At 34.6% G+C, this 15,998-nt stretch overlaps 2 protein-coding genes across 3 annotated transcripts; both read left to right on the forward strand.

The window, feature by feature from the left end:
• The first annotated feature begins 643 nt into the window (after nucleotides 1–643).
• On the forward strand, nucleotides 644–4,859 carry LOC143582863 (uncharacterized). 2 transcript variants are annotated; one of them, XM_077065340.1, is made up of 4 exons: nucleotides 644–772; nucleotides 2,833–3,249; nucleotides 4,166–4,509; nucleotides 4,658–4,859. In XM_077065340.1, the coding sequence occupies exons 2-4, from the start codon at nucleotides 2,851–2,853 to the stop codon at nucleotides 4,764–4,766; spliced, it is 852 nt and encodes a 283-aa protein (XP_076921455.1). In that variant the 5' UTR covers nucleotides 644–772; nucleotides 2,833–2,850; the 3' UTR covers nucleotides 4,767–4,859. The 2 variants fall into 2 exon arrangements, with proteins under 2 accessions (XP_076921455.1, XP_076921457.1); XM_077065342.1 differs by lacking the exon at nucleotides 644–772 and having other exon boundaries at nucleotides 2,754–3,249.
• A 7,621-nt stretch (nucleotides 4,860–12,480) lies between these two features.
• Nucleotides 12,481–13,794, forward strand: LOC143582869 (uncharacterized). The gene is made up of 4 exons (XM_077065346.1): nucleotides 12,481–12,827; nucleotides 12,964–13,010; nucleotides 13,212–13,263; nucleotides 13,619–13,794. The coding sequence occupies exons 1-4, from the start codon at nucleotides 12,728–12,730 to the stop codon at nucleotides 13,792–13,794; spliced, it is 375 nt and encodes a 124-aa protein (XP_076921461.1). The 5' UTR covers nucleotides 12,481–12,727.
• The last annotated feature ends 2,204 nt before the right edge of the window (nucleotides 13,795–15,998 follow it).

Raw genomic sequence — 15,998 nt, forward strand, 5'->3', positions numbered from 1 at the left:
AATAATTGTATGTGGCAAGCATTTGTCATTGAATAAAAGGCGCAGACCGTTTTAAAACTCAAAACCAGTTTGGGTTAACACCGGTTTAATTTGGTCAACAAAAGTCAAAACCGGTTTATAATCGGTTTCGGTTCGGGTTGAAACCGATTTCTTACCATGTTACGATCGGTTTCGGTTCAGGTTTTGCCCGATCTGTTAACCGGTTTTTGTGGAGAAAATTACAAACCGGCTTCGAACCTACGGTTTAAATCGGTTTCAAACCGGTTTCTACATAATCGTTTTATTTGTCCATCTATAGTTATTGAATGAAGATATACACCCTACTCACATAAAATGGCAGCGATGTTACCAGGTGAGAGCCATACACCCTACCCATACCAGTGGACCGTCCTGAAATCTTGAAAAAAAGTAATATAAATAACAATAATAATAATAACAATAAAGTTGATGAGTAGTTGACATCCTACAACACTTTCGAACCTCCACCATCCCCTCTGACTCTGCCTCCTCTGTTATTATTAATTGATTCACCGTCTCAGTTTTCCGTCACCGGCAATCTTTTCTGACTACTTTCTACTTTATTATTATTATTATTATTATTATTATTATTATTATTATTGTCCTCCTGTCTCCGACAAACAAACCTCTGCTACTACTTGCTTACTTTTTTCATCACCTCTTGTCAATTCCCACATACACACACACACTTAAACTATTTCAAATCACTTCACACATCATCACTATCGTTGAAACAAGTTCATACAGGTTTCAGGTAATCGCTTATAACCGGTTTATGAATAACAACTAGTTACTGGTTAATTAATTAATTAATTACTCTGTTTCTTGGTTTTCTATTTTTATTTTGTTATCGTCTTCGTCGTCGTCGTTGTTGTTTTATCGGTTTCGCTTAACCTTATCGGTAACGCTGGTTTTCAGTATGGTCGGTTTTGCTGGCGCAATTCGTTGCCTGCTTACCTGCAGTAGTCGGATGTTATTTTAACTTTTAATGAAAAATATAAAGTATAAACGCGGGTGTGTGTTTTTAACTGCTCCGGCTGGTTTTCAGTAGGATCGGTTTTGTCATTCAAAAATTGTTTTGTTGTGGCGAAACTTGTTGTTTGCTTACCTGACTGTTTAGACTTTTAATGTGTGTTTGAAAGTGATTATACATGTAAACAAGCACTTGTGCGTGTATTAAATGTGTACATAACATTAGGTAAACTTAGATTGATTACTTATTAGGTTAGATTATATTGAGTTGACTATTATATGATATATGCAAATATCTGCCTTTGATTGTTCATCTTTTCTGCAAAATTCCAATCTGTGTGTGAATAATCACTTGATTTCTAAGAACATTCGAGTCTGATTTTGTGGTCACCGATCAACAACAACAACCATACCCCGTAAATAGCAAAGCTATCTATGTCGTCACCGATCACCAGGTATGAATTTGTTGGGATCTGCTTTCAATTTGTTATTTATTTATTTATTTATTTTTAATAACGGGGTTGAAATCACTCCCAATATATGGTTTCAGGGTTCTTTCATGGGTAAGCTAAAATCAGGCCAAGGCTTTAGACCTTCAGTTTTATAAGGTCTCCATTTAAAATAGGGGTTATGTATTACGGGTTTTTGAAAGTAGACGTTTTTTTAGGATTAGTAACTCACTAATTAGCCACAAGATAATGATGAGTGTCTTATATCCATTATCAGTGCATATCATTCATATTTCATAATTTTTGAATATTCTATAGTGGTATACGCATAAAAACAATAAAAAAAGGCCTTAAATTTTTAGTTAGTTTTAGACCCCCGCATACGTTAAGCTGGTCATGCCTGGTTTAGTCTTTCATAGACCAGGATGTCAAACTGCTTGGGGGGGGGGAGGTAACTTACAAATAAAACCGTTTGAGAAAGCATTGAAAGTGTTTTTTTTTATTTTTTTATTTATTAATTTGTGTTTTTTAGGCCATTCAATGATTGTGAATTTGTGATACCCAAATAAATGGGAGTTGATCATAATTTTGATTTTTTTATGGTAATGGTATCAACTTATGTTAAGGAATCAATAAAAGTATATTAAAATATACAAACTTAACTACTTTTTTACTTTTAAGATTCATAGAAAAATATAAAAAATCCAGTGGGACAAATATTCTACTTTTTAAGTGAATCTGTCTAGTGTCATTCATAGTTTCAAATTCAATTGCGGATTTGAGATCCAAACAGTTCGGTTTGTCGTTTACCGGTTTAACAGTTTAGTGTGGTTCCGAACTTGGAACCAGATGTGTAAACCGAAAACCGAACTGTCTGTTTAACTTTTACAAAATATGTATATATTTTACATTTTTATAATATTTAAGGACCATCTTTATGTTTATGCAGCTAAAAGTTTTAATACAAACTAATAATTTTAAAGAAAAAATAAATAAAAAGGTTTAAGCCAATTGTTTATATTCTACAAAAGTAAGCTAGGTAATCCTTGTCAAATTTATTATTTATTAGTTATATTATTTACATTTGGCTTCTTGGAAGGTCCAAGAATATCAAATTAAAACTAGTGACTAAATCTTTGTTATTAATTTATTATAATAATTGTTTGGTAACAGAATAGAAAAGCTTTTTGTCTCTTTGTAATTTGTTTTTGAGCTATTAGATTTGGTCTTTTTTCAAATTTGAAAATAATTACTGTGCCATTTCTTTTATTAAATTTTATTATTTTTCAAATTATGAAGCTTTTAGTCACAAGCATAGAATATATCTTTTGTACACTTGAATTAAAGAATCTTCATCATAATTATTTAAACAACAAAGGTTCTATTTTTACAGAACATCTGAAGATAAACCATGAAAGAGAGTCCTGAAAGATACACGAATCTCGAAAACGGAACGTTCCAGACGTCTCTAGAACCTTCTAAAGAAGTGTACATTGATAAGAATGTAACATGTTATGAAGATGATAATGTTGTTAAGGATATATGTGTGGATGAGGGTCTATCTCATGGGAATATTATTAATGGAGATAAACATGATGATATGATTAAAGATAATCTTGAAAGCCAAAAAGATTGTTGCAAGAACCAGTGTTTATTTGCTGTAACTAAAGATGATGATTTCGGGCCTGACAACTCGATACAGAATGATGAAGAAAAATTAGATTCGAGTGGTGATTCGCTGAATAATTTAGTGAGAGATCTTGAGCGTGACGACAACGGGATCAATGATGTTGGTCAACAGCTTTTTGAGGTATGTATTTCCTTATAGTTTTATGATTTTAGTGAGTTTTGACCCGTTAATAGTTGGGTAACGCGTCGGATTAGTATGGGTCCTAACGGGTCAACATGGATTGGGTTGACCCGTTAATAGTTTTGGTAATGGGTCAGATTAGTATGGGTCACAACGGGTCAACATGGATTGTGTTGAGTGTTGACCCGTTAATAGTTTGGTGACGGGTCAGATTAATATGGGTCACTACGGGTCAGCATGGATTGGGTTGACCTGTTAATGGTTTAGTAACGGGTCAAATTAGTATGGGTCAAAACGGGTCAACATGGATTGGGTTGACTCGTAAATAGTTGGGTAACTGGTCAGATTAGTATGGGTTGCAACGGGTCAACATGGATTGGGTTGACACGTTAATAGTTGGGTAACTGGTCAGATTCATATGGGTTGCAACGGGTCAACATGGATTCGGTTGACCCGTTAATAGTTTTGGTAACGAGTCAGATTAGTATGGGTTGCAACTTGCATCGGGTCAACATGGATTGGGTTGACCCGTTAATAGTTAGGTAAAGGGTCAGGTTAGTATGGGTCAACATGGCCTGTGTTGACCCGTTAATAGTTTGGTAACGGATCAAGTTAGCATGGGTCACAACTGGTCAACATGGATTGGGTTGACCCGTCAATAGTTTGGTAACTGGTCAGATTAGTATGGGTCACAACGGGTCAACATGGATTGGGTTGACCCGTTAATAGTTTGGTAACAGGTCATTTTGGTATGGGTTGCAATGGGTTGGCTGGCATCGATTGGGGGGGGGGGGCGTTAATAGTTGGTTAACGGGTCATTATAGTATGAGTCGCAATGAGCTGGGATTGATTTGGTTGACCCGTTAGCGCCTTCGACCCATTGATAAGTAAATTATTATAATTCTTTATGGCACAGAGCGTTGGATCTGAAGCGAATGGCCCGAGACAAACCGACGACATCGTTAATATACAAAATGAAACCAAGATGGAGGAAAACACGACTTCGAATCCCGACACTATGAAACCGAATATCGCTAGCGGTCCAGAGCTTCCACTAAAAACAGAAAGTGCACTCAACCACCATGACACGGCTTCAAATAACCTTGCAGCATTGGCCCGCGGTGGTGGTGAGTCGAGTTTCTCCATGGCGGGTCCCGCTTCCGGGCTTATTACATACTCGGGACCTGTAACAGCATATGGCAACATATCTCACCGGTCTGATGAAAGTAATACCAGTGTCAGATCCTTTGCATTTCCCATGTAACCATTCTTCCTTGTTTTCCTTCGAAAGTGTCGGTTTGACTCGTTTAGATGATTCAACCTGCCAACCCGACATGACTGACACTGTAATAAACACTTTTAAAGTAAACAGCTATAAGCGTTTAACATTGTTACTTTGTGTTTGTAGATTGCCAAACGAGTGGAACAGCAGTCCGATAAGAATGGCAAAAGCGGACCCGAAACAGTCACGAAAGCATCGCGGATGGAGGCAAGCCTTTATATGCTGTGGATTTTAAGTTTTATGTATACACTATCCAAAATTTTATAATATTTTGAGTAAATAAATACACGACACGAGCAAAATATCGTTCAGCGTAGGTTTTAGGCATCTTGTGCTACTTGTGTGCGGTTTTTAAAGTTTTCATTTAATTTATATGTAATATAAGTTTCGTGTATCGTGGTCTCTCTCTTGGCGTTTGTTAAGAGTGTGCAAACTCGAGACAAAACCATAAACTGTAAGTCGAAACTGGCTACCAGGTGGTTCTAGCAAGCTCAAGCGTGTGTTTTTATTGTTTACTTTGAGCCCGAGCCGATGCTAGACATTCTGGTTCTCGGCTCTCGAGTTTTTTTATCCGGGTTCAGTATGGCCAGATCTTATTTTGTACCGTCGCATAGAAGGTATTGTTATGTGGCCTGGTCTGGCCCTCAAGCATGGGTTTATGTGGTCGAGTTGGTTCTAATCGTTTCGAGCATCTTGGTTCAAAACAGACACATAGCGAAAAGTACAAAAGATGAACAGATTAATATTGTTGAAGAAAGTGGATTAAAAATTGTTTTCAGTAGGATCGGATTTGTCATTCAAAAATTGTTACAGCGCAGCCTGTTGCCTGCTTACATGCCTCTCTGTAATTAGATCTTTTTGTCAAGTTATCAACTTTTGTTAAGCATTTAAAAAAATCATTATAAAAGATGTCCTAAGTGGTTAGATTTGGTAAGGTTTTTGAAATTACAAATTGAAGTATAAAACTTGAAGTTTACACCATAAATGAAGGTGTAATTTATGCTAATAAATGATTTACGCGTCTTAGCTAAATAACGAATGTACAAAAGATTGAAATAAGTTGGGGAAATTGTTTAATGGCGAATATGGGGCTCTAAATCGAGGATTCGGGTCCGGTAACTGGGTTGTTTGTCGGTTGCTACATGATCTGGCTCGTCAAGACTTTTCTAGTAGGTTAGTAATGGCATCGTAGATCCAGCCATAGGCTGATTTATTGTTCTTTTGAAGATTGGACATGTTTCCATTTGTCCAGCTGATCCAAGAATTCGCTTACTCGTGGAAAACCAATATACATATAGGAAAAGGTTAACATATAAATGAAATTAACGTGCTAAACGTGAGAATCAAGTAGAGTAATTATATATAAAGTAGAGTAATTATGTAATTACATCATAGAGTAATTACATAATTACTCTACTTGTATATATAATTACTCTACTTGATTCTCACGTTTAGCACGTTAATTTCATTTGTATTTGATCCAAACCATATATATATATATATATATATATATATATATATATATATATATATATATTATTTAATAAATTTTTTATTTATATAAGTAGTAGACTTGCATATGAAGCTCCAAATCCCGCGCATTTAGACTCAAAGTTGAATTCAAATTTTTTTAGCGAGTCAATCTCAAATCTATACTAGTCGACTTGTTTACACCTCTACCAAAAATGAAGCATGAACCAGTGGTGTGAGGCTAACATGGTTGGAGGTATCTGTTGATGATTTAATATTTGATTTTGAAAAATTTGTGGCTGATACAAGCATAAATGAAGACTGCTTGAATCAAGACGTTACATTAGCTGAACAACCAGAGTCTGTAAAATATGTTGGTGAATCTGAAGAGTACCAGAAAACTTTCTAAGTAGATTGTATTCTAATGGATAGAAAAATGTCTAAGTATAATGTATTCCAAGGGAAAGTAAATTATCTAAGTACAAAGTATTCTAATGAGGTTTCAATCACAATAGTTAATTTGAGTCCACACAAATATGTAATCAAGTGAATTGGATTACAATGTACTTAGCGAATTTTCTTAAGACCACATCAAAGTATATGCCTCGACTATAATACTTATGGTTTAATGGTAAATTGTTTCACAAATAAATGAGACGTTAACGGGTCATTTTTTCTTATGACCCGTTTATTTTTTTTTTTACTATAAAATTGGTTTTTTAATTATAAATAATATATATCTTTTTTTAAATAAATCAGATATTAATTTTTTTATGTCAAATATTTAGTGAAATTAGTTTATAATTTAATGAGATATTATAACATGTTTAATAAATATTTGGGTTTGATGAGACTCATACCTGTGAATTCGGGTCAAATGCATAAGAAACTTTCGTTTAAAAATCAAGCAAATCTGATGACTTAAAAAAAAAAGAAGCGACCACATCGCTACACATAAGATTTTTATGTTTTCGTTTATATATGTTTTAGATAAATATATATACTAGACTCACCAAATAAAATAAGCATATATATCATGATCAAGACACGACAAACAATAGGCAACAACAGTCAACAACATAAAAGTAGGGACCACTAGGGGTGGTGCAAATTAGAAAGATCATTCGTCAAACCAAGCATGTCGTGCTATATAAACACAAACACAGTGTCTGTATTCAAGAAACATATAAACATATGTATGTTGATCGTCGTATGTGGATTGTAACATGTAAGGAATTATAAGACATGGAAAACAAAACACACTATGAATGGATATTGACATATTGTAGAGGTAAGACAATAATAAAGACATATAAACGATGAAAGACTATGAGAAACATAACAACATGTAGGGTTGATTACTTGATTATGCAAACATCAATTTCAATATCAATATCAAATTGCCAAAAGCATGATTATGCACCAAACTAGGCGAGTGTCGTACGCGTTGTGACTGCCACATACTGATTTTGATGATCAAGTGTATCATATTGTTTGTGTATACCATGTTAGATAAGATACTAGGTGAACTATGCTAGTTTAGTGAAAATATGACTTAATTTGTTTGAGTTAGGTGAAATATAAACATATACATTTATTTATAAGCTGATTTGATATATTTTAGCAAAATTAGATCTTTAGGTAACATGGTAGATCTATGATATTTTTTAAAAGCAATAAATAAATCATAATTATTATCATGTGTAATAATATTTATTATCAATGATATAATTATTATATCTATATAAGTAATCGGTTGGTTGATGTATACGCACCTATTAAAGCCCAATATATAAAGCTTGGTCTTAAATTTATTTATTTGCACTTAAGTTTATGCTCGAGAGATCGGGCTAAAATCGTTTTATATTCGGCTCGATTTAAGCTCTGGTGAGTTAATGCTTGATAAATCATGAGGGGCTCGATTTATTTTCACACAAATGATATCTTTCATTAATTGATAACTATAAGTGTTTATTATCTAGGGTGTACTTTGATTGATTAACTTGTATTTTAAGGAACTTAAACTAGGTCACTTATGTGGGCGATTTGAGCAAAAGTCGAACTTTAACCTAACCTCGTTCTAGCATTGCGTGTGGTTGGCATTCGATTCAATAAGCGGTTAACTCAATTTCTCCATTTAAAAAGCCAAGATCAGGACACAAAAAACAAGAGGCAACCTAAATGAAGTAGGGACATTTAGGGTGGTGCCAAGTGGAATGACACACTCGTCAAAACCAAACATATAGCGGTGGCATATCGTACTAAATAAACATGATGTAAGGGATTAGATTCAAGAAATATATGCGTGTAAGTAACTCGTGCGTGCATATTTTAAGGAAGGGTACATGGAAAACAAAAACGACCAAAAACTACGATAAATAGATATACTAGAGGTAAGCGAAAATGACACGAAAGACTTTGCGCAACATAGGAACGTGTAGGGTTGATTATGTAAACATCAATATCATACTATGTACCAAAACTACGCAAGTGGGGTTTGTCTCTACAACATCTTGATTATGACTTATACCATTTTGTTTGTGTGTATGTAGGTAAGATACTTTTAGTGAACTATACTAGTTTGGTGAAAATAAGACTTAATTTCTGTGAGAACTATACATTCATTAATAAACTGATTTGGCAAATAATAGCAACATTAGACTTTTAGGTCATAGGGAGGTCTATCATGTTTTTTTTTTATTATTATTATTCAAAAAATGATAAATAAATCATGTAGAATAACGAGATTAGTAAACTAGAGCAACACCCCAAAGATCATAAACACAATTGTACTAGAATGATTTGTTGATTTTAAGGATAAACATTGATACTTGTCTAGAGGATACACATTATAATAATTACTAGTATTAATACTAGTTCAAGGTAGAGGTAATTTAGACGAAATAGAAATCTATACATACGTGTAGAATGATTTGAACGACGACACATAGTTGTGGGAGACAATACTTTATTAGTAAAGACAAATGGCTTTATTGATGTAAAGGTTTAGAATAGTGTTAAGAGCATAATTGGTTATTTGGTTTTTAGATTCAGTTTGTAATTGTTTTATTACGTTTTTTCCGACTTAACATGTGACAGGATTTCAACTTTCCACAGTTCTTTGACACTTCAAGTGCAACTCAAAATCCCCCATAAGCGACCCCCCCCCCATCCCCATCACGTGCATGCATGCAAGTGTCGAGGAACAAACCGTGTTATCAAATATCAACCATAAAAACATTGATGAATATTGGCGAAAAAAATTGAAGATTCAAGAAATAACGTCACGATCGTTGGCACCATTATATTAACCATGATACATCTAAACAAATTTTTAAGTCAAAACTTCTTATATATTTATTTACTTATATCTATCCTTCTTTCGTGTAGGATATTTGTAGGTATGTTTGTACAAAATTATTTTGATGATCTATGAATGATACATGAAGAGACTCTATAGATTAGAGGTGCATAAATTGGGGTTTTTAAATACCTGGGTTTGGGTATGGAATCGGGTTCAGGTATGACCGGGTATTGGTAATAATCGGGTCGGGTATTGTCTCTAAAAACCATACCCTATTCATCGGGTTCGGGTATAGAATCGGGTATTCTAAAACCGGGTATTTGAATAAGCTATTATCGGGTATTGAAAAAACCCTACTTACAGGTTTTTTTCGGGTATAGATTGGATTTTTTAAAAGTTTGCACTTTTTAGGGGTATTTTTCGGGTATTTTTAGGGTATACATCGGGTATTTGAAATACCTGGTTTCGGGTATGGAACCGGTTCGGGTTTTCGGGTATTACGGATACAAATCGAGTCCAATTCGGGTTTTAGTGCCAAAATGCATACCCTATCCGTACCCTACGGGTAGGGTCGGGTACGGGTTCCAGTATTAAAAACGCGGGTATTAATAAAACCGGTTCCGGGTTTTTTTCAGGTCCGGTTCCGGGTTCGGGTTTTTTTTTCACCTCTACTATAGATGGTGTCTTCTAGTGGGCTCGGACACAATTTACAAAGTGATGGGCTGTACTTGAATTACAAGTGGACTCCCTCAATTGGGTCAAAATGTTAAAAGAGGCCCATACATGATACACCCATTCACCCAACATGAAAGAAAACAATTGAAATTTGTAGGGAATGAAGAATGTATAGTGGGGAATGCAGAACTCGCGAGAGATAATAGCCTTCAATAATGGTATAGCGAATCTCTAGGCCATCGATAGAGAGGAAGGGCGCAACGAGGAACACTTAAAGCAAGTTGGGTCGATAAACCAAAAGCGCAACTGAGACAGGCCGAAATCCGAACAACAACTTGAAACAAAGCTTAGACTAAGCCCACTTTATGAAAAGGAAGCCTAGTCCATCCAGTGAGCCCACAACTCAGAAGCAGCCCAAAAACAAAGAAATCATTTAACCATATATGGATTACAAAATTGAAATACTTTTAAAATCTAACTTTAACATGATTTTATATCTATATGTACAGTTTGGCCGGGTCACATTATAAAAAGATAATACCGAATTCATTGTAAAATACATAATAAAAACACATTAGGGCCGCGCCTAATTAAGGGAGAGTGAACTAAGCAACCGCTTTGAGCCCCATACCTACACATGCCCTCAATATAATTAAACTCTAGCTTAACGGTAAGAAGCCCTTACCGGACTCAGTGGGATCACTGTTCGGATCATGTGACTCTCAAGCTATCAGAATGGCTTCATTGTTCAAACATACATTCTGATACACAACTTTCTCATAAAGCATCTTAGGCTCTTTTATGCTTCTTACTAAGTAACAATGATCGATTCTCATGCGTATCTTTTCCAGGTTTCACCCAAAGCATTTAAACTAAAACGTACTTCCTCGGTACCGAGGGCCTGTGTAAGCACATTATAGTTTCCACGTACTTCCTCATTAATACATTTATTTTTTGCGACATGAACCAAGACTCGATACTCTGCCTTGGTACTAGAACAAGCAATCATGTGTTGTTCCTCGGAACTCTAGCTAACATGATTAGAGCCGAGAGAAATGCTATAACTTGTAGTTGAGCGTCTGTCATCCGGGTAAGCATAGCCATGAATGTCGGCAATGTGGAATAACGAGAAAGGAAAATACCATGTCTTCTTGTGCCATCAAGACAGGCGAATAAGCATATAGCCCAGAATGTTCAACGTGGATGAATGAGAAATGACAAGACCATGTCTACTAGTGCCATCAAGATACCTCATAATGTGCTTAACCATCACACTAGCTGGTTTCTAGAAAAAATTGAGAAACCTTGTTGGTAAAAGAATAAGCAATCTCGAGTCTCTTAAGAACAAATATTTTATAAATGTGCTCTATTATAGTGACTGTTCATATATAGGTACGTCTGGATGTTAAGAAAGTGTTAAAGATGAACATGATGGATTTTTGATTTTTCGTTTAACAGGCCCGGCCCATGGGCCAGTCAAATAAGGCAACGACTTTGGGCCTCCATTATTTCTAGGCCTCAAATTTTATATGAGTTATATACTGTATCTCTTTAAAACTGAGTTTTTTTTTATTAAAAACATGTGGATGGGCTACAGGTTAAGAGTGAGACCAATGTCATTAATGATTCATTCTTGTATTATGGTACAAAAAACAAAATAAAAATAAGGATATAAGCTAATGACGGTCGATAATTAGAATCTTAGATTATTTATAATTAGATTTTTATAATGTTAAATAGAATACGAGAATTTGAATCGGGTCATTCTAAAAGGTTAAAGAAACAAAAAAAAATTTATAACTCTGCCAACTATAAACTTGTTAGTTTATTATTGCCCGTCCCAAGCTCGGGAAAAGGAAGAGGGTTTACATCAAATATGTTTTTGAAAAAGGCCTCAACATTTAAATTAGCTTTAGGCCTCCACGAACGTTGAGACAGCCCTGCTTTTAAGGTTTAGAATTTAGTGTTAAAGATGTCTAGTGATGCTTACGTGTGTCTCAGCGAGCCATTAACTAAATTGTTTAACCATGTACTCATTTAGACATCAATTTATTAGGGGAAGGACTCATGGGTATTACCCATGCATCCGTCAATCTTATCCTGTCACCTTATTTCTATCTTTAGTTACTCACAGACCACATAATTACTGGCAATAACTACCCACAAGTACCATAGTACTTTATTAATTTATTTTCATTCTTCAATTGTCAACAATGAATCAATTTTGTATGGCAAGCATTTGTCATGGAACGAAGTCATGTACGTTACCCATATGGGATTGGGTGGTGTTGCCATGTGGTTTAAAAGCCACACACCCTACACATAATGAAACTTTCTACCAATTTTCACAAATATGACATGTGGAGGTGTTATAAATTTATAATTAGTTCCAAGTTTACAATACCCACAAATCTCACATGGTTATTCATGTTAGTTTTGACTAGCTAGTACAAATGGTTGTACTTATCAAGGAGGGCTTGGTGGTGAACTGAAGCCTCCCCAGCCCTTGAAAGGTTCCATGCATAAATATGGATTGCTCCACTGGTTTCTTTTTGGAACTCACCACTTTGTGTTTTGTGTACTCTCTCTCTCTCTCTCTCTCTCACACACACACACACATTTACTTAAAAGAATCTTGTCCAAGTCACCTGACTGTTATATAAGTCACCAAAACAAAATCTTTTTCATGCTTGTTATCAGTTACAAAGAGTTGAGATACTTACAATTTGTTTACCTAGACAAGTTATATGGAGATCAAAGTTCTGTTCTTCGTGTTGCTCTCACTTCTACTGTTCATCAATAGTGTTTTTGTGAATGGTCACCAGGTGCTATCTTCTCATGACTCAGGTATATATATCTCAGCACACACACACAAACACACATTTCATGGTTTTCTTTTAGAAAGATGATTTAGGTTGTTTGAGCAAATTCTAACCAGATGGATTTAAATTCAGTTTCAATAATCATGTTGCTTGTTTTGCAGCTCAAGGTCATCATGCAATGCCAAGAAAGTTGATGCTCAATTTAAAGGTAATTAAGTTACTAAAACCCTAACAAAAACACAACATTTTAGGGCTTGGCCCATCAGCTAGTTCATGAGTTTTGCTTTTAATACATAGCAACATATTTTCAAACCAATAAATGTGACACTTATTATAAGTACTGATAGCCTTATATATCATACATAATACATAATCTTACTTCACATGATTGGTTCTCATTCATTGATAGGTTGAGAGCTTTGGGGACAAAGATTTGGTGTCTTATGATGATGATTTATCAGGTACTCAATCATTAAAAGTTTCACTTCATTTGTTCTCTTTTTTTTTTCATTAATACATAAGCTAAAGCACCCACAATGTATAATACAACATAAGCAAACATTACAAAAGCATCACTTTGCAAGATAACTAGATTGCTTAAATGATAAAAATGTATATTGTGTAGTAGAGTTATGTCACAACTTTCATTGCTAGCTATCAATAGATGTATATATATATATATGATCAACCAAGCAATCATAATTAGCATCTTTGCTATGAACTACAAGTGATGGCAATTCGGATATCGTCCGGGTTACTCGGTTCCATATCTTTTCAAATAAAGTATATTTAACTTCTTTGTATAAACTTCCCTAGGTGAATCACACAAAGCAGGAGGAGGAGAAGAAGCAGCAACTATAACTACATCATCGAAGGTGTCGATGCAAGAAGGATCGTTCTCGACTCATATGTTCACTATGGATTACACTCCCGTGAGAAGACGAAGGCCGGTGCATAACAAAGCTCTCCCTACAACCATCACTTCTCCATGATATGTGGACTTGTTTCTTTCAATATTTGTTTAAAACTTTAAATCAAACTAAACTACAAGATTCTTTTAGGAAATGTAGGATTAGAAAGAGATGGAAATTTTGTCTTATATAGTTATGTTACGTGTTTTCTTTTTCAACAATGCATATTTTTATTAGTGTGTTAATGTGGTTTACAGTTGTGTGATATGCCAGTGATAAATTTGGCCAAATGATTAGTTTTTCGTTATATTTGTACTTCAATTCATTTGAACGATGAATATTATATATTGGTCAACATAAGGAGACTAAAGTGTGTTACTGTTCCACATTGGTAGAAGATATCAACAACATAAAAATCTAACTCATCTAGTCATCCCACATGAAAAGACGTCTACAAATTTTTAGAGCATCCACAACAACAAATCTTCACAAACCGACGCATTAATGTCACATCAAAATCTAAACATTTTATAAAAGCCTCGAACTTCTGTCACAACAACAAACTTTTACAAACTTCATTAAAATATTATTAAAACCATATATATAATATATATGTATATATCCATGTGAGAGGATGGAAAAATGGACTCACCACCTCTTGTTTGTTGCAAATTTGTATAAACAAACTTCACAATTCAAACTTTACTCCCACAACAACTTAAGTCTACACTTGTTTGTCTTTCTTGTCATCTCATCCAAAGTTCCAAACCTTATGCATTGCATCTTGTTGTGGATACTCTAACTCGGACAAAAGTCATATTTCAAATTATTTGTTGATACGGAAAATGTGAGGGAAAAGTGAATATGATTTATTGACTTTTAAGAAGCCAATAACATGTATCAAACATCAATAAAGATGATCATAAAACATAAAGTAAACTTACTTATAATATGTATAAATTTAATTTTTGTTTGCACTTGTTTTCTATGTAACCTTTTAAATGTTATTTGTTTAGGGCATCTGCAATTACATTTTTTTTATTAGTTATCAAGGAATTAAGAGGGTCTCGTGAGTTTTTAATAACAAATTCTCATGACTAAAAAAACTCTTAATAAGCGAGTTATGACTAATAACCCATCTCACAAAAAGACAGATAAGTGGAAGTTGATATCGTCTTATAAAATTAAATCTACGAAGAACATAACTTTACGATTATTTTGGTTTTTATTATTTTCTTTAACGGTCATATAACCCCCTAATTGGTCATCAACTCACCCAATTAGAACTGTAATTTATATCTAAAACCCAACCCAAAACACCTGAAACCGAACTAACCTGAACCGAAAAATCCGAACCCAAAAAAAGACTAACTCATATATACCACATAGTTGATTTGATATTTGAATAGGTTTATTAAGAGTTGTGAAGGATATAAATTAATATTATTATATAAACGCAAAAAGTCAGTGAATATTTTGTTTTATCAGGTCAAAGGAAAACTCAAACCCCAATATTTTGTAATATGCTCCTTCAATTTAAAAGACCTTTACCGGTTTTACGTGGAATCCAAGAGAACATTCATATATTTCAACTAATATGTTTTCTTAATGAAGGAATCCAAGAAACCTCGTTTTTGTGAACAGTACCAGTCATAAGAAATTTCGGTCAAAAATGGCTAAATTTTACACTACGTATAAGAAAATTTGGTCGAAAACGGCTAAATTCTACATTACGTATAAAAAATTTGGGCCGAAAACGGCTAAATTTTACACTACGTATAAGAAATTTCGGCCGAAAGCCGCTAAATTTACACTACGTATAAGAAAGTTTGGTCGAAAACGGCTAAATTTTACACCACGTATAACAAAATTTGGGCCGAAAACGGCTAAATTTACACTACGTATAAAAAAAATCCCGACGAAAACGGGTAAATATACACAACTGCGTAAAAAAACAGAGGGGCCGGGGCCACCCCTAGCCCTAAGCAATCTTCGCCAGTGTTTATAGTTGAAAGTGGGTAATGTATCCGGAACACAAGCGGGGTTTGGAAGTTGCTCCTCTTAATCCTCCATTGGCGGCGAAGGAATAGGTCCCAATGATTGAACTTCACCTGCCAATGGAGGATCCTAATCCGTATTCAAGACCATTGTTCCTAATCCTCTGGTGGCAGGAAAGGATACACCGTTTCTCTTAGTGTAATGTTTTTAATAGGATTGGTTTTGCTATCCAAAAGGGGGTTGCGACGCAGCTTATTGTCTGTTTACCTGTCACTTCATTGTAAATA

This window comes from Bidens hawaiensis, unplaced genomic scaffold, assembly GCF_021521415.1.
Source record: "Bidens hawaiensis isolate Kalapana, Puna unplaced genomic scaffold, B.hawaiensis_p1.1 tig00032033_1, whole genome shotgun sequence".
In the NCBI taxonomy this organism is placed as follows: Eukaryota; Viridiplantae; Streptophyta; class Magnoliopsida; order Asterales; family Asteraceae; genus Bidens; species Bidens hawaiensis.